The sequence below is a fragment of the Idiotropiscis lumnitzeri genome, chromosome 2, assembly GCF_059441095.1.
Source record: "Idiotropiscis lumnitzeri isolate Australia: NSW breed Sydney's pygmy pipehorse chromosome 2, RoL_Ilum_1.0, whole genome shotgun sequence".
NCBI lineage: Eukaryota > Metazoa > Chordata > Actinopteri > Syngnathiformes > Syngnathidae > Idiotropiscis > Idiotropiscis lumnitzeri.
Genome location: NC_142392.1, coordinates 1,774,354 through 1,792,279, shown reverse-complemented (window position 1 = coordinate 1,792,279; position 17,926 = coordinate 1,774,354). Strand labels below are relative to the sequence as shown.

General features: G+C 49.4%; 1 protein-coding gene across 8 annotated transcripts; it reads left to right on the top strand.

The window, feature by feature from the left end:
* Window positions 1–492: 492 nt before the first annotated feature.
* On the top strand, window positions 493–17,581 carry grip1 (glutamate receptor interacting protein 1). 8 transcript variants are annotated; one of them, XM_088288778.1, is made up of 25 exons: window positions 4,472–4,988; window positions 8,967–9,047; window positions 9,129–9,264; window positions 9,414–9,559; window positions 9,638–9,721; window positions 9,792–9,867; window positions 9,963–10,108; window positions 10,268–10,415; window positions 10,494–10,663; window positions 10,901–11,038; window positions 11,236–11,382; window positions 11,602–11,788; window positions 11,870–12,015; window positions 12,126–12,206; window positions 12,286–12,355; window positions 12,433–12,578; window positions 12,660–12,804; window positions 12,964–13,103; window positions 13,167–13,352; window positions 13,423–13,576; window positions 13,702–13,813; window positions 13,963–13,995; window positions 14,339–14,566; window positions 14,851–14,997; window positions 15,143–17,581. In XM_088288778.1, the coding sequence occupies exons 1-25, from the start codon at window positions 4,856–4,858 to the stop codon at window positions 15,431–15,433; spliced, it is 3,471 nt and encodes a 1,156-aa protein (XP_088144904.1). In that variant the 5' UTR covers window positions 4,472–4,855; the 3' UTR covers window positions 15,434–17,581. The 8 variants fall into 8 exon arrangements, with proteins under 8 accessions (XP_088144903.1, XP_088144906.1, XP_088144907.1 ...); XM_088288777.1 differs by lacking the exon at window positions 4,472–4,988 and adding an exon at window positions 493–802 and having other exon boundaries at window positions 12,433–12,804; XM_088288774.1 differs by having other exon boundaries at window positions 4,469–4,988; window positions 12,433–12,804.
* The last annotated feature ends 345 nt before the right edge of the window (window positions 17,582–17,926 follow it).

The following is a 17,926-nucleotide window of genomic DNA, read 5'->3' as shown; positions in this document are numbered from 1 at the left end:
TAATAATAGAAAATGTCAGCTCATCCTTACACAACGTTGACAAATGAGACATTTTCATATTGTGGGTCTTCGTGTCGGGTTATGAAGACAATCAAAGTTTGACGTGGATTGGAACACAAAAAAAAAACAACTGGGATTAAACTTTTTTTAAGGATTGGGATTCCTCAGAGGTGAGTCAAGACGAAGATGTTTGCCTTCTGTGTGCCAAAATGTTTACACACACGAACGTGAGCAACATTAGTGTAAACGTTGTATTAGTTAATAATCATGTTATTAACAATTCATCAACAATCGGTTAACCTGCGCAAGCGTAGAAATAGTCATTTTTTTGCCCCTTGCGGACTTCGTGACGCCATTCATCACGTCAAGTCACCCTACAAACCCCCCAACCCCAGTCCGATACCACCCTGAGCCCGAGACTCCATTTAGGAGGGGGTGGGGGGCGAGCGACATACAGAAAGAAATAGAGAGAGAGAGACTGAGAGAGAGAGAGGGAGCGGGAGCGAGAGAGAGAGAGAGAGAGAGAGAGCGAGAGAGAGAGAGAGAGAGAGAGAGAGAGAGAGAGATACAGCGATACAGCGGGGGTCTCGCGTGCCTAAGAAGGGGCGAGGGAGAAGAGGAAGTGCACACGGAGGTGGATCTCCTCCATGAAGCTAAAGCTAACGAGCTAACATGTTGTTGCCGCTGCTGGTGCTGTGTGTCTGCTAGCCGGCCGCCCTGGACTCTATATCCGCCCTGAGGTGCATCATGCCCGGATGGAAGAAGAACATCCCGGCCTGTCTGCAAGCGGACCAGGAAGGAGGTATGCAGCCGGCGGCGCCGCCGAACCGCCGACGTCCCCTCTCGCGTTTTCTCAGCGCCCGCCTGCGTGTGCTTGCTTGTATGCGCGTGCGTGCGTGTCTACTGGCGCGCGTTCGCTTGCCACACCGGCTTTTGGTGCCGCGCGCGTGGAAGTTGACGCTGTGCGTGCGTGCGTATGCGCGTGTTCGTGTGGCGCACAGTCTGATCTTGACGTGATGTGACGTCCGTTGACGTGACGTCAGGTAAAGTGACGGCGCGTTACGTTATGTTACGTCGAGTCAGCAGGTGAAGCTAGCAGTGTATCTTAGCTTCGCTAGCCGGCCAACCCACCTGCTGACCTGCCGGCTGTTGCCCCCCTGCGTGGCCGGGGCAGGAGCACTAAAAGCGGTCTAAAGGCGCCGGTTAGTCGCCCCCCCCCCCCCCCCCCCCGCAACACCCCCTTGCTTGAACGAAATGTGTTTTGTGCGCGCACACGTCGACATGAATCAGTTTAACACCATTGAAGCCATCATATAAAACTTTTTTTTAAAACGTTCATTTGTCAAAGTGGCATCTAATAAATCACTAATGGTCAAGTTGTTAGTCGAGATAATTATTAACCATTGATTGGTAAATGTTCTCATTAATAAATCATAATATTATTGCAGCTTCATATTCTCACCTTCCACCAAGTCTGTTCTTTTCATTTTCACATTTTCCTGCACATCACTGGTGATTTCGATTCATTTTTATCATCTTGTAGGTTTAAAAATAACGCTCCAGTAAGAATGGATAAAAATAGACAATAGAGGGAATTACTGGAAATGAAAAGACTTGAATCCTTTTGCGCGCACACTAAAATATTAACGTGACAGTTCAACATGACATGACTGCACATGCTTCAGGACTGACCTCGTTGTACTTGACTCGACTATCGGTACATACTGACCGAACTCCACCTATATACACGTTACTTCGACTTACACATACTACATGCACACGTACAGATATTACTTGACTAACAAACATCCTCCTTACATCCCTTAGACGACGTACAGTGGCGTACATTATATTCCGAAATATGGAAATGGACAAGAAGATGTCGATGTCCGAAATGCTATAGTCACAATTTTTTTTTTTGTGCATCAGACACTGCCACAGAGTGACATCATACAACACTTTTGGCCTACGCTCTCACACGTGCACACAGTGTCCTTTAAGAAGTGCTGATGTCACAACTCTGCTCATCCTTGCCCTGTGGATTAGTCAAGCAAACCTGCGCGTGTGCGTGTGATGCGCCCGAATCTTTTTCATGTGCGACACATTTAGCAAGAAAATGTGTGCGTTGTTGCTCACACATCATCATCACAGCTAACAATAAAACGCTGACGCGTGTGAGCGCGCGTCTGTGTGTATGAGTGTAACTTCGCCATCATGTGTGATGGCAATGCAAGGAGGATTGTAAAACATGAAAACATTGTCTAGTAGTGCAACTTTTGTCCTCAATTTGTTGCCCTGCGCACGCACACACACACACACACACACACACACACGCACACGCAGCCTTGGGCCGCATCCAGGTGGAGCGCCGAGCTGCTGGCATCAAACAAACATCATGTCATTTTCTGCTTGAATTCGCCCAGCACGCACACACACCCCCCCCCCCCCCCCACACACACACCCCCACACACACACCCCCACATGATGCATCAGTTTGTGTGTGTGCACCTGTTTGGCATTTCTGCTTTCATTGAGTAGTCGCTGCACCTCCTCTTAGTGTGTGTGTGTGTGTGTGTGTGTGTGTCTCTTATGAATCAAGGTCAGCTACTCAGACATCCTACTAATACGAGACTAGATTCGACTTGACTATAACGTACGAGACTGAATTGTACTAGGCGACATTTTACTATGCAGGGAAACGCCGCCAATCAGCAATCTGGCATTTTTAAATTTGCAGTCCCTATTGTTGGTCCATTCTATAGATGTCCGTGTCATTGATACTCGCGGAGGCTGCCGATACCAGCCATCGATACTTAACGGCAGAAAAGTCCTCCCCGGCAAAAAAAAAAAATCTGCAATTGACTAAGTACTCGGCGCTGGTACTTTGCGCCAAGGAACTATGTTGACGAGAGCTGAGCAGCTTCGTTTAGACTGTCGTATCGCATTACGGCCAACTTGCTCCTTGTTCTATACAACAAGAATATATTTGACTGGACTGCACGCCTATACTCGATTCGACTATTTTTTTATTGTGTGCTGTCCATTAGGAATGAAGGTCAGCCACTCAGACAGCCATAAAAAAAAAAAATTAAAAAAAAAAGCGCCTCAGGCGTGATCATGTGTGCCCCAACGCAACGTGTGCCGGCGCCGGCCGGCCGCTCACTCCTCAGTGAGTCGACTGCCCGATCATATTGATGGGACCGGCGAGGACGACGTTGATGGGATGGCGCCGCGCTGCATGGCCTGAGAGCGTCCAGGCGGGGGAGCAGCAGGATAAGCCGGCGCGTGTGGCGAATGTGATTAAACGCACACTCGCATGCGCTCAGACAGGCAGCCAATGGCAGCACGGCGGCGCAGAGGCCTGCAAGTGATATGCAAATGAGCGCCATGCAAATGAGGATGGTTTTGTCATTTTTAGCAGCTCTCTCTCTCGACCAAATGTCAGTCAGTCGCTCTCTTCTCCCATTTTAGGCAAAGGACAAACGACTAAGACGATGCCTCAGCCGGCGTTTTGCGAGCTTTCATTTCACGCTGCAGAACAACGCCATCTTTTCATTGGTTAATAGCAACCACAAGAGGGCGCAATCAATTCAACCCTTCTGGTTTGCTACCTCAAGGTTGTCCCACAATAAAGTCCGTTCTGCTCAATGACGTACTTTTACTAGACTGGATTGTTGGTAGACCAGATTCTACTGGACGACATTCTCATATTTCACGAAGTCTACATTCTTCAAAGTAATCGAGTAAATAACCATTCAACTCCATATTACTGGAGTACATTCGACTTGACGTTGTGTCACTTTTGACGGGGGATCGAGACGGGAACCTGTCATGAATATTAAAAACTCGCCCGTAATTGACTCATCCGCTGAAAAGGTTCATGATTGCCTGTCGGTGCCACAAGATGGCGTCAAAACACCATTTTTGTCTAAAGCATCTCAACTCACGTTTATGCAGTGGCGGTTCCCTGCATTGCATTCTTTACTTCATCTACTAAATGAGAGTCGAATAAACTGGATCCTGGATTACTGGATCCTACCAGGCGGCATTTTGCTGCATTCTACGAGACCGATTTGGAATAGACTAGATTCTACCTCGGTGGATTCAACCCGCGTAGTCTGCTCATCTACATTCTACTCTGCCAAATCGATCTGACGACACAACTTTCAGAGACTTTATTCTACTCTAACAGTTCTGCGAGACCAGAATTTAGATGACGTTCCACTACGACAAGTTGCTTCCCCATGAGATTCAAAACGCTTCGATTCATTGAATGAAACGCGGCCCCGTTGCATCATGGGAATTGTAGTTCTTTCTTCTTCATCCCTTGTTTCATGCACTTGGCTTCCTTTCCTCCCGTCCTTTGTGGAAAGCTCTGTCATTGCTTGACTGAATGGAGCCCGCCCCTCCCCCTCCGTGGAATCAACTGCGTGCTTGCATTTGTGTGTGCGTGCGTGTGTGTGCGTGCGCTTGTGTCATAAAAAGAGCAATGAATGGTGCAAAGGATGGAGGGATAAATGAGTGGAGGATGCAAGGAAGGAAGGAAGGAAAGACGAAAAGTCATGTCTGCTGACTCTTCAAGTGCACATTTACACGCACACACACACTGTGAGCGTGTGTGTGTGTGTGTGTGTGCGCTGCGAGTGCTGTGATTGGCTAAGGCAGGACAGGAGGAGGCTGCAGAGGAGGCAAGGCTACAAAGAGTGTGTGTGCCATCCAGAGGTGTGTGCGTGTGCGTGCGTGCACGAGAAGAAACCTGAGCCGACTTTCTTTGTGTGGAATGCCGCTTCCCGCTAGCGACTCTCGTACCTTAGCGGTGTGTTAGCCGTGTGCGTGCGTTAGCCCCCCGGTGAGGATGGAGCGCTTCCTGGCGCTCCTGCGCCTGCTCCAAAGGAGGCGCAGGAGGAGGTACCGTGCCGACGATGACTACCAGGAAGGATACGACGACGTCTACTTCTACACCAGCAAGTACCACACGCGCCTGCTACGTGAGTGGCACACCTGCAACAAACACACCTGTGGGCACACACACACACTCGTAGACAAACATGCATTCATCTGACACACCGACACACAAGCTTACAAAGAGACACACGACCACATTCACCTCACACACACATTGACATGTCTCTGACTCACACATGCTCGCAAGCAAACAATTACACACAGATGCGTGATACTCTCAGAGGTACACACAAACACACACATGCACAAATACATACATAAACATATCAACCTCAAGACAAACACAAACACGCAAAAAGGCATAAACACATGCACACACATCTCACGCTTACACAAATTCATCACAAAGACGCCTCACAGCACACACAAAACATTTCTACAACTCACACGTATACAAACACAATTTCAAAGGCATAAACACACATTTGCACACAGGATGCATACACACATTTAAAACTCAGACTCTCATACAATACACACATCTCTCACACAAAGAGACGTGTCTCACATTCTCATGATGATACTGATACACACGTCTCTCATGCACACACAGACACACACATAGTTTACATGTGTACACAATGTGTGCACGCTTTGATGTATAATTTAAGAGCATGCAGGTGAAGCTGAGCCACCTGGTGTTTTGTGGGTAATAACAAGTGTTGATACACTACAGGAATTTCGACAACATCTCCAAGCACGATTTCAACCTCCGGAAAACAAACACACACAAACACACACCCACACGCACACACCCGCACCGGCTGCTGGCAGTTAGCTAGCTAAGCGTGACGACAAAAGCAGTCCAACATGACTTTGGAGTGCAAGGGTCACCAACTTGTGGAAAAATGAGAGCTACTTCTTGGGGACTGCCGAATACGGAGGGCTTCAAGTTTCATACGCACTTCTCAAATAAGACGTTCTGAAATTGTCATATTATTCATGAATGACACTGACACTCCAAGTATCAACATGGATTTAACAACAGGAACTTGAACATCAACTATGCAGCACTTTATTTCTCAAAAGTCTTGCTATTGAGCTATTTTTAGAACAGGCCTGCCCTCGAGGGCATCATGTTGGTGACCCCGAGTGTCATGTCATGTCGTGTGTGTGTGTGTGTGTGTGTGTGCGTCACTACCATTCAAAGTGTCTTGAGCTTTAAATAGACATTTGATGAGGCAATTTCACTTGACATGATTGTAAAATGAGACGTTGGAATTTAAAACATGAATGGTCCAACGTGGCCGTTTTGCAGTCAAGTACTATTCGGTGCCTGCAATGTGGCTCCGTGTGGATACAATAGGGCCGCATACATTTGCATATTAAACAGGCAGAATGATGTCAGGCCCGTGCCACTCATGTGTTCGCGCCTTGCCTGGGTTTCCTTTGAACTCACTGTGCGTGTGCGCTTTAGTAAACAAATACTTGCAGTACGTAATGTATGCAAGTAATATCTTGCCGGTACTTTACTGTACATCGTGCATCTAAGTAGTGTCATGTCTGTCCTCTTGGCTGCCAAACAGCACATCCGCTTCCTGTTTGCCCCCGTCACCGTGCTATTAACGCAAACCACCAAGCACTAAGTGTGCAAGTGCAGCTGTGAGAGCGTGCGCTCATCTAACATGTTGCCACTGGTTTGTCAATGGAACGTCCGGAAACTACCGTACTTGAACGCTACATACTTTTTAGAATTGAGCGTCACTTTAAAGACTTAAACGGGGTTATTTAGTTGACTCCCATACGCATGTGTGTGTCAAGCATGTTCTGTAGTTAATGGAGCATTCTGATTGTACTTGAACGCGGCATTCTCTTTAGACTTTATTTTAAGATTCACTTTAAAGCCAGCCATTGAGCAGACCAGTGCGCGTGTGCACGCGCGCGCGCACGCACATGTCTTACAAGTCTAAAAATTACTCTTTGTACTTGCAGGGGCACTCGCTCCCTTCAATTATTCATCAGCTTGTTGCCATGGTAACAGCAGTGTCTCAATGATTTCATTACACACGTGTACCCTGACATGTGATTGTTTACTTATTTCAAGTGTGATGATTAAATGCCACTTTTTTTCTAGCAATCACGCAAACATAGTTGACATGCCCAAGTTGTGACCTTTTGCTGGCGGTCTGGTACCACTGCACGTGTCAGCATTAGCTTCAGCGCAAATAGAAGGCATGCAGTAGTAACACTCACCAATGTTGTTGAATGTTCTTGGCATAAGAAAATCTGTAAAAAAAAAAAAAGAAATATTCAAATCATATCAATATTCAAATAATCAGCTCAATTTTTACACAAATTAACACACATGTACAGAGAATGAAATGAATCCCACATAATCGGCATCTGGAACACTGACCTACATGTTGGAGCAGACCACGCCCCTTTCGGCAGATGCAGCCAATCACGTGGCAGTGTTGCGATCATTGCACCGCTTTCCCTCCGGTGGTGACATCAGCATCATGAAGCGTGTAAATGCTCCATGCTCTCCTGTAGTCTGCTAACTAGCACGCTGGGAGGCATGTGAAGGTTGACTTGAAGGGCCAGTGCACAATTTGCCCACGTAGCTTTAAGAGGCGATGTAATTAAAAAGAAAAAAGTGTGGGGTGCGCTTGTCATTTTTGCCTTCAACCTGGTCTTAGAAGACTTCACTAAGGCCATTTTGTTGACGTGGGTGTGGGTGTGTGTGTGGGCATGTGTGGGTGTGTTTGTGACCGTAGCTGATGGAACGTCCCGAATGTGCTCGAATGCCTCACTTCTTTTTCCAGTAGACTTCACACTTTAAAGACTTAAGCTTGGCTGTTGAGCACGCCGTGAGGTGTGTCAAGGTTGTTTAAAGGGCCAGCGCACCTTTTCTGCCGTGAGATGGTGTAGTAAAACGGAGTGTTGGGCGCTCTTGAACAGCTAGTTCTTTTTAGAGTTCAAACACGTTGACAATGGAATGTCCCGAGTGTACTTGAACGCCTCATTATTTTTCAATTTCATTTTAAGCTTCACTTTAACGACTTCTGCGTGACTGCTCAGCACACTGGGAGATGTGCAAAGGTTGATTTAAAGGGCTGGCGCACATTTTCTTTCCATGCGGTTCTGAGAAATGGGGTGGGAGGAGGAGGGGGGGTGTTAAGCATGTGGGACGCTTTGACAGGTTTTCGATTTCTCTCATCCTCCGACGTTTGATGCATTTCCTCCATCCTCCCGCTCTTCGTCATCACAGCATCAGATCAGCCTCCCCCTCCCCCTTCCCTCCTCATCCTCATTTCATGGCGGCGCTCCACATCTGCAGCGCCCTCCCCCTCCTCCTCCTCCTCCTCCTCCTCCTCCCTCCTCGTCCTCTTCCTCATCTACGTGATGGCGTCCGCGTGAGGAGGCACTCGGCTCGCAGCGGCCGAACGACGGAAAAGAGAGAGGAAGAGGAGCGACGGAAGGATTAGGGGAGACGAGGAGGAGAGGGTTGCAGCGGTTTAGTGTGCATGGCGCTGGCTGGGCAGCCGGCGACGCCGAGCTGGGGGCTTCATCATGATCGCAGTCTCGTTCAAATGCCGATGTCAGATCCTGCGCAGGGTGAATAAAGGTAGAGAGACAGACGCAGAGAACCAGAGAGACCAATGACAGTAAAACATTTACTGCCAATTGATCACTGATTGATAATCGTGTGTGTGCGTGTGTGTGTGTTTGTCACAAGACAGCTTTCCACTATGTGTGTGTGTGCGTGTGTGTTTGTGAGAGGGAGATCTAAAATGCAAGATGTCAGATAAGGCAGACTAGCGTTGCCGTCATCACGTGTATTTTGTGGTGTGTCGCTCTAGTTTTGTGTGTGCGCGTGTTGCGTGTTGAGTGCAGGAGTTGTGAGATCGGTGAGAGAAGAAGATACCTCAGCATTTCTTTACTCCGGATCCATCATCGCAACATCTTGCCATCATCTTCTATATCATCTTTGGCTTCATCTTCATCTTGTCAGTCTTCCTTTTTGGAGATGAAGTAAAGCATTTGTGTTGTGTTTGCAGATGAAGGTCCGTACACCAAACACTCGGCGGGCACGCGTCCGTCAGACGGCGCCCTGGCCATCAGGAGGCAGAGCATACCGGGTAAGGCTAATGCTAATGCTAACGCATAGTAAAGAAGTAAGTGGGGCGGTCACGTGACGGCCGCGCGGCTGCGATCCCCAGACGAGTTTCGGGGGTGCACGCTGGTGGAGCTGATGAAGAAGGAGGGCACCACGCTGGGGCTGACCGTGTCGGGCGGCATCGACAAGGACGGAAAGCCGCGGGTGTCCAATCTGAGGCAGGGAGGAATCGCCGCCAGGTAGGAAGTCCGGAGTGGGACTACACGGCTTATTATTAAGAGAATGGCTTTATCTCCAGAAGAAGTTGTAGTCCGTAAACCGACACTGAAATGCACGATGTTGATCTCAAATGGAGAATCCCCCTGACCTTGTTGATGTTTGGTGTCAGGAGCGACCAGCTGAATGTGGGCGACTACATCCGCTCTGTGAACGGCATCAACTTGGCCAAGTTCCGCCACGACGAGATTATCAGTCTGCTGAAGAACGTGGGCGAGCGCGTGCTGCTGGAGGTGGAGTACGAGCTGCCGCCCGTCTGTACGTCCGCACCGCCTGACGTGTCCTTCGCGTGACCTGCGCGTGCCCCTGACGTGTTGTTGACGGCTTGTGTTGCAGCCGTGCAGGGTTCGGGTGTCATGTTCAAGACGGTGGAGGTGACGCTACACAAGGACGGAAACAGCTTTGGGTTTGTCATCAGAGGTGTGTGCGCATGCGCATGCGTGTGTGGTTGGTGTTGATTGTGTGTGGTCCTAATCAGTGACACTTATAGGCGGAGCCAATGAAGACAGGAACAAGTGTCGACCCATCGTCATTGCAACCGTACGCTCGGGAGGACCTGCTGACAGGTGACTAACGGTTTTGAAACCAAGAACTCCGAAGTTCTTGCTGCTCCAGTTTGAACTTAGAGTGTGGGGGTGTGTGTGTGTGTGTGTGTGTGTAGGGAGGGGAGCATCAAACCTGGGGACCGTCTGCTGAGTATCGATGGCATCCGTCTCCATGGCAACACACTGGCGGAGGCCATGAGCGTTCTGAAGCAGAGTGGACAGGAAGCAACCATGCTGCTGGAATATGACGTCTCTGTCATGGGTCAGCACACACCGAAACAGCGACACGCATGCGTGCGCACACACACACACACACACTGAGACACAGACACTTGACGCACAAAAATGACACACAAGCTTCTGTATACACACACACACACTCACCTCATTTAACACGTAACCTTTGCCCTTCCGTGTTTAGACTCCGTGTCTTCGGCTTCGGGTCCTCTGCTGGTGGAGGTTGCCAAGGCAACAGGCTCCAGCCTGGGTGTGGCTTTGTCCTCGTCCATGTTCTGCAGCAAGCAGGTTATCGTCATTGACAAAGTTAAACCGGCCAGCATAGCCGACAGGTGACCTTTACGCTACGCACCACGCGCGCACACTGCACACTCACGTCCTAATGTGCGTGCGTGTCATGCTGCGTGTAGGTGTGGCGCCCTCCACGCAGGTGATCACATCCTGTCGGTGGACGGTAAATCGATGGAGTTTTGCTCTCTAGCTGAAGCCACACAGCTGCTGTCCGCGTCCTGCCACAACGTCCGCATGGAGATCCTGCCGCAGCACCAGGCCCGACCGGCCCTGAACGCACCACAGCAAGGTGCCCGCACACACACTAACTTCTCATTGCCCCCAAATGCACCGCACACACATCACCACTAACAAACAACAAGCTAACAACGGCCTCGAACGCACCCCAGCAAGCACACAAAATGCCGACATCACCCTGAAGGCAACACATGAACATGAAATCTTTGACCCAGATGCCGTTCCTCGTCTTAACCTGAACACTGCCCTGCACGTGTGTGGGTGTGTGTGTGCGTGTGTGTGTGTGCAGTCAAGGTGCAGCGTTCTCCCCGCCCCCTCCCCTGGGAGACCGGAACCTCAGCACCCATCCTCCCCCCTTACCACTACAACACGTACCATCCTGACCAATCAGGCGCCAGGTCGCACAACCGCCATACAAACAACCCGTGTATGTCCGCCGCTCTGTCTCCTGCGCGCCAGATTTTGTGTGTGTATGGCTATGATGGTCCACGCGTTGTGTGTCTTCAAGCATATGTGTGCGCATATGCACGAATGTGTGTGTGTGTGTTTTGGTTTGTGTGCCTCTAACTGAGTGCGTGTGCGAGCGCGTCACCTTGATGCCTGGCTGTGTTTGCCACCACGCAGCGTTGGGACACACGTTCTCGCCGGGCTCCATGTCGGCGTACAGCCTGTCGTCCCTCAACATGACCATTCCCAGGAACGCGTATCCCACAAGTCCGCGGGGCACGCTCATGAGGAAGAAGCAGAAGAAGAAGGACTTCAAGAGCTCCTGTGAGGAACAACTTTGTCACCAGCATCGAAATATTTAATAACCGACCGACCGACTGACTGACTAACCGCTAACGTCCTTGTAATAATCAACGTTTTCATTTTCTCACAAGTTGTTGGCAAGCGTCCTTGGGTTGCTTGAAAGGCACTCTTCGAATATAATTTTTTATCAGAATGTTGATGTCAACGTAACCTTTCCGTGTGCTTCGCCTTTTCCGTCAGTGTCCTTGGCGTCCAGTACGGTGGGTCTGGCCGGTCAAGTGGTCCACACGGAGACCACGGAGGTGACGTTGCTAGGCGACGGTATCATGGGCTTCGGCCTCCAGCTCCAAGGCGGCGTCTTCGCCACCGAGACGCTCTCTTCGCCGCCGCTCATCGCTTACATCGATCCCGACAGTCCTGCTGAGAGGTGGATACGCGTGACGTGCAACTTGACACAAAATACACAAGTCATATATAAACGCGTGTGTGTGTGTGTGTGTGTGTGTAGGTGTGGCATCCTGCAAATAGGTGACAGGATCTTGTCCATAAACGGAGTTCCAACTGAAGACTCCACTTTGGAAGAAACCAATCAGCTGCTCAGAGACTCCTCCATTACCGCACAACTCACCCTGGAGATTGAGTTTGACGTGGCCGGTATGCGCCGGCAGGCGGGCACGCACACACACGCACACACACACACACGTGCACCCCCACCCTCCTGGCGCATACACAATGCATGAAGTCTTTTTCTTTGCGTTCTCCAGAATCGGTCATCCCATCCTCCGGAACATTCCATGTGAAGCTCCCCAAGAAACCGGGAGTGGAACTGGGAATTACCATCAGCTGTGAGTTTCTTCCGGTCACACGAGAAACTTTTAAGTGGCCGAACAAGCATGCACTGAGCATGTTGTTGTGTTGTTGCAGCGCCATCGAACAGGAAAGCGGGAGACCCTCTCATCATTTCTGACATCAAGAAAGGCAGTGTCGCTCACAGGTGACACAAAAACACTCACATCCAAACATGTTATTAAGAGACGGACCGTAATTGGACCCGGCGTTGGTGTTTTGGAGGACGGGCACGTTGGAGCTGGGAGACAAGCTGCTGGCCATCGACAACATCCGCGTGGAGACGTGCTCCATGGAGGAGGCGGTGCAGATCCTGCAGCAGTGCGAGGAGCTCGTCAAGCTCAAAATACGCAAAGACGAGGACAACTCGGGTAAGCGGCCGCGTGGTCCGGCCTCGCCCGGCACGCGGCGCCGTTTGCAACCAACCGCCGAAGGCACGCGTTGCCTTTCAGATGAGCAGGAGGTGTCGGGCAGCATCATCTACACGGTGGAGCTGCAGCGGTACGGCGGCCCGCTCGGCATCACCATCTCAGGCACCGAGGAGCCTTTCGACCCCATCATCATCTCCTCGCTCACCAAGGGAGGCCTGGCGGAGAGGTCAGCAAAAAAAAAAACAAGTCTTCGCATTCATGATGGAAACAAATCTAAATCACAATTATTGGCATGGTTTCTCTTCGATTGTAACGCTTTAAACATTGAGAGCGACAACGGTACACTTGAATTGAAATGTAAGACGACAAGGTTGCGTACTTGCAGGACGGGCGCCATCCATGTGGGCGACCGCATTCTGGCCATCAACAGCAGCAGCCTGAAGGGAAAACCGCTGAGCGAGGCCATCAGCCTCCTCCAGCAGGCGGGCGAGACGGTCACGCTGAAGATCAAGAAACACGGCGAGCGTATGTCCTCACCGCCGCCACTCCAGGCGCTCCGGATCTCAACGTGTGCTTGCGTCTACGCAGTGTCCAGTCCCAAATCCTGCGTGATCGGCCCGGGCCAGGAGAACCACGACGGCGACGAAGGAGAGGAGCAGCCGGTCACTGTGGCGCCCCCTTCGGCTCAGAGGATGTTCTGCACGCTGCCGTCCGTCGACAGCGCCGTCGAGTCCTGGGACGGATCCAACATGGACGCCAGCTTCACCAGCCCGGGTACTTGCATGCGCGTCACGTACGTCAACCGCGTTGCCACCTAGTGGTGACACGTCCCGCCTGGTTTTAGCTCCTTCCTTCCAGTCGTCACCTTTCACCTTCCACGAGTGGCGCAACGCCAAGACGAGCAACAGCCAATCGCCCGCCTCTTCTCGCCAGCGAGCCCATCCGCTGTCGGACCTGTCGGGCCTCAACGACGACTGGGAACACGTCACGCTCGGCGGGTGAGCGACCATTTTGGACCTTGGTTCTGTGGGTCTCGGGTCCACCGTAATATAGCATGTAGGTTTTCCTCAATGTGTGTGCGTGTGCGTGCAACTGACCTGCGACCTCTGCGGATGGGATACAGGTTCACGGTGGGTCATGACGGGACAGAACCGGACCAGGAGGAGAACTTCTGGTCTCAGGCTTTGGAGGATCTGGAGACATGTGGACAAAGCGGAATCCTCAGAGAACTGGAGGTACACTCACACACACGTATGCTGATTGTTACATGTCATACACGCACACGCATGCCAGGTGGGGCGGGACTTTCGACCAATGAAATTATTTTTTAGAATTAAGCTTAAAAACAAAGTGGACAAAAAAAAAAGGACTGGTTGTTTTCCAGGAGCCAGAAAAGGAGACGGCGCTCATCACTGGGGTATCTTCCCTCGTTCCTCCACTAATCAATCATTTCTTTCCTTCCTGTTGCCTTGCTGCTGTTATTTTATTTTATTTATTTTGGGGTGCGCTAACATCTAACATGTTGTCTCTCTCTTAACTTCTTCTAAAGTGACTTTTAAGTGGCTTGTTGTGATATTTGATGCTTTGAAATTTAGCCGCATTCAATTGATTTTAGTGACATTTACAAATATTAAAACAACTTTTTGACATTGAATGGCGTTTGCACTCGATTGCCAACAAATTGTTAATTGTGGTGCACAAAAGGCAAAATATTTTTTCTGGAGTGGCGTTGACATGGACGTGTGATCGATGGTTTCCAGGCAACCATCATGTCCGGCTCCACCCTCAGCCTGAACCACGACCCGGCCCCCCCCCACACCTCGCTGGGACGCCAGGCTAGCTTCCAAGAACGCAGCAGCAGTCGCCCTCAGGTGACCCCACGCTCCAACACCTTGCCCTCCGACCCCCAGCGCAGAGCCTTCGCCATGAAGAAGATGAGGCAGGAAGTCAACGACATCCTCAACCAGACGCCAGTAGAACTTCACAAGGTGAAGATGTGACAACTTTTTTTTTTTTTGGTCATTTTTAGGCTGGGACTTTATTCTTTTAGCCATTTATCAATATTTGTAAGATTATTTTATGGATTTTTATCATTGTCTCAGAAGTGAAAAATTTCACGTCATATTTGCATTCCAATGTCCTTTTATCTTTTGTTTGATTTGTTATTATTTGCTCTCTATTTTAGCCTGTTATTTTTGTGACGTCATCTCATGCAAACATTTGTTATTTTATTGGCTGTTTGACGGACACGCGTGTCTTTGACGTCTTGCAGCTGACTTTGGAAAAGTCTTCCGACTTGGAGGACTTTGGCTTCAGCGTATCGGACGGCGTTCTGGATCGCGGCGTTTACGTCAACAACATCCGCAGTGGCGGCCCCGCGGAGCGCGGAGGCCTGCAAGCGTACGACCGACTTCTGCAGGTAAGCAGAGCTGCAAAATCAGTATATACCTTAACCCTAATCCTTTTTTTTCCCCAAACTTTCACTGAGGAACAGGAGTTGAGTTAATACTTCTACTTGAGTTGTCTTTTTTTTTTTTAACACAAGGTGTCACGTTTGTGTTCAGATCAACCACGTGCGCACTCGGGACTTCGACTGCTGCTTGGTGGTTCCACTCATCGCTGAGTCGTCAAACCGCTTGGATCTGGTCATCAGCCGAAACCCCGCCTCTTCAGCCAATCCGCTGACAAATCACACGGAAGGCACCAACAACAGCCACGCCACTCAGCCAATCGCTCACCAGAAAGAAGGCCGTGAGGACGCGGGCGAGGACGGCGTGCCAATCAAGTGGAAGAAACCCGGGGACGGGTTGGGGGCTGCCCTGGGGGCGGGGATAGTCACTAACACTTCTGTATAGGGACTGAACTGGCCACGCCCCCTTCGGTGCTACACACAACCTCTAAACTTTGACCTGCTCGGGCAGCCTGAAAGCACACACACACTTCCTGGTCCTCATCCTGATCCAGATTCTGATCCTAGTCGTGTGACACTGGAATCTCTGACCCCATCACTGATTCGATCCCGATCCCAATCCAGAGTCCACTACTGACCCTGATCTTGATCCCGGTTCTGATGCCACTACTGATCCAAATACCAGTCCTGATCACATGACGAATCCTGACTCCACAAGTGATGCTGGCTTTGAGCCCAGTTCTTATCGCACTACCGATCCCGATCCCATTACGGATCCCACTCGAAACCTTGACAGCCCTGCTGATCCGGATCCCACTTGAAATACTCATCTCTATCTCACTACTGATCCTGATTCCACGCCAAATCTTTTGAAAACCTGACCTATCTATTGATCCTGTTCCCAAACCGGATCCCCCCCCCTCTTCATCCTAATCCCACTCGAAATCCTCATCTCTCTACTGATCCTGATCCAAATCCAAATCCATGTCCCAGTACTGATGCCGATCCCCATTCAAAACCTGATCGCACCACGGCTCCTCCTTTTTCCAAATTCTAATCTCATTAATGGTCTTAATCCCAGTCTTTAATTGACAATTGATGGCAATCCAAACATTCTTATCCCCAACTGGACCCTCAAAGTCCTTTCCGGGCCTCGGGGGACGTGGTCTAACGGTATGACAGGAAGCAGAATTCCAACGAAAGCACAGCAGCAGCAGCACAAAGACCAAGGATGGGTCGCTGTTTCCGACCTATTGACTGCACATCGTCGCCACGGAGACGACCAAGAACCGATGGACGGATTTTTATTGATCCAAAGTGATTGGAGCAGCATTGGACTTGTGTGCCATGAAAATGCTCCTGGAGGGACGTGCTGAAAAAAAAATATATAATAGAAACAAGAATAATTACGATGACACTGACAGACACTGAGCAGTTTAAATATTTTTTTTAATGTTTACACACGTTGACTGGCCACACTGTGTGTGTGAGTGTGAGCGTGCGTGCGCGTCTATTGTTGTCTTTGGCGAGCTAGGCTTCCCCTAAACCCCGTTAACCCCGCCCCTCAACGTCCCTCAGCCAATAGGCTGGCAGTCCGGATGACACATTCAGCAGATTGGCTGGAACCAATCAATCAATAACAACGCCTGACTCTGATTGGTTCTCCTCCGACCACACACGCCAACGAGCATGACCCCGCCCCCTCCCTCCAGTAACTGTGAACAATTATGCTAATCAATTGTGTGTTTTGATTGACTGTTGTCACTTTTCTCTGTTTGTTTGTTTCCATGACGACTGGACCTCACATTGTCAAAAAAGAAAAAAAAAAAACGTTGAGTCCTCGTCGTCGACGTGGTTTCCATGACATTTTCACATTTTAGAAAACGTTGTGACACGTGCGTGACGTCAACATTTAGCTACTAGCTCTCTTGCCTCATTAGGAAGTCGACATTTTCATACGCCTCTGAAAAAAAAAAAACATTTATGCTTCTCTGTTGCCGAGAGGGAAGACTCGTAATTGGCTGTCGTTTGCTTGGGTGCGATTGGTCGTTCTACTAAATAGCCGTGAAGCTGTTTGAAGCACAGCGCCCACTTGTGGCTACCAAACAAAGCGCATACTCAGCACAAGACACAGGGCTTGCTCAGTAGCACGGCTGAGCTAACGTCAACAAAACAACAATTTCCGCCAATAGAAAGGACTTGAGGGGCCTTGGGGGCGTGGCTTCAGGAATGCACACCATAAAGCCATACACACAGACACACGCACACAAATACACACATTGTGTTTGTACGCGTGTATTGCAACATTGCAGGATATTGCGCGCACACACAAGACACAAACGCACATTGCACTGCCATTGGAAAAGGAGATTTGACTTCCATGTAGCTTCACCAACCAACCAAACAAACAAACAAGTGAACTGACGTATTTTGTTTCAGGAACATGGACAATGTTGTAAAGTATTTTTGTACAAATTTCATACTTTGGTAGCATGATGTTCCTGCTGTGTGTCCTGTTGTCTCCACCTTTCTTTGTGTGGATGACAACTGAGCAACAATAAACACCAACTACTCATGACGCCTTTACCACACACTTTTTGGACTTCATTGTCTTCAGTATCACAATGCTATTCATCAACAAAAAAACTCATTTTGACAATCCATTCCATCCAAGGAAAACCTGCATTAAACAAATGCAACCTTTTTTTTTTAAAAAAAATCAAGGTCCTGATTTTTTTTACAGGAAAAAAAACTTGCATTAAGAAATATTTGACATTTTTACCTTCTCCTTTCTCAAGCTATTGTTAGTCCAAATAACTACAAAAGGGCCACCTAAATATCAACATGCTAAAATCAGTAAAGCAAGCAATTATATAGTGTTAGTTATTTGGGAAAAAAACTGCTTCATAACAGCTTTCTGTGTTCAAGGTCATAACTG

Bases quoted from the DNA above. Each gene is read 5' to 3' on its own strand.
- grip1 (XM_088288774.1), top strand. From the start codon at position 4,856: ATGGAGCGCTTCCTGGCGCTCCTGCGCCTGCTCCAAAGGAGGCGCAGG. The intron at 9,048-9,128 runs GTAAGGCTAATG...TGCGATCCCCAG, and splicing joins CAGGAGGCAGAGCATACCGG to ACGAGTTTCGGGGGTGCACG. The intron at 9,868-9,962 runs GTGACTAACGGT...GTGTGTGTGTAG, and splicing joins TCGGGAGGACCTGCTGACAG to GGAGGGGAGCATCAAACCTG.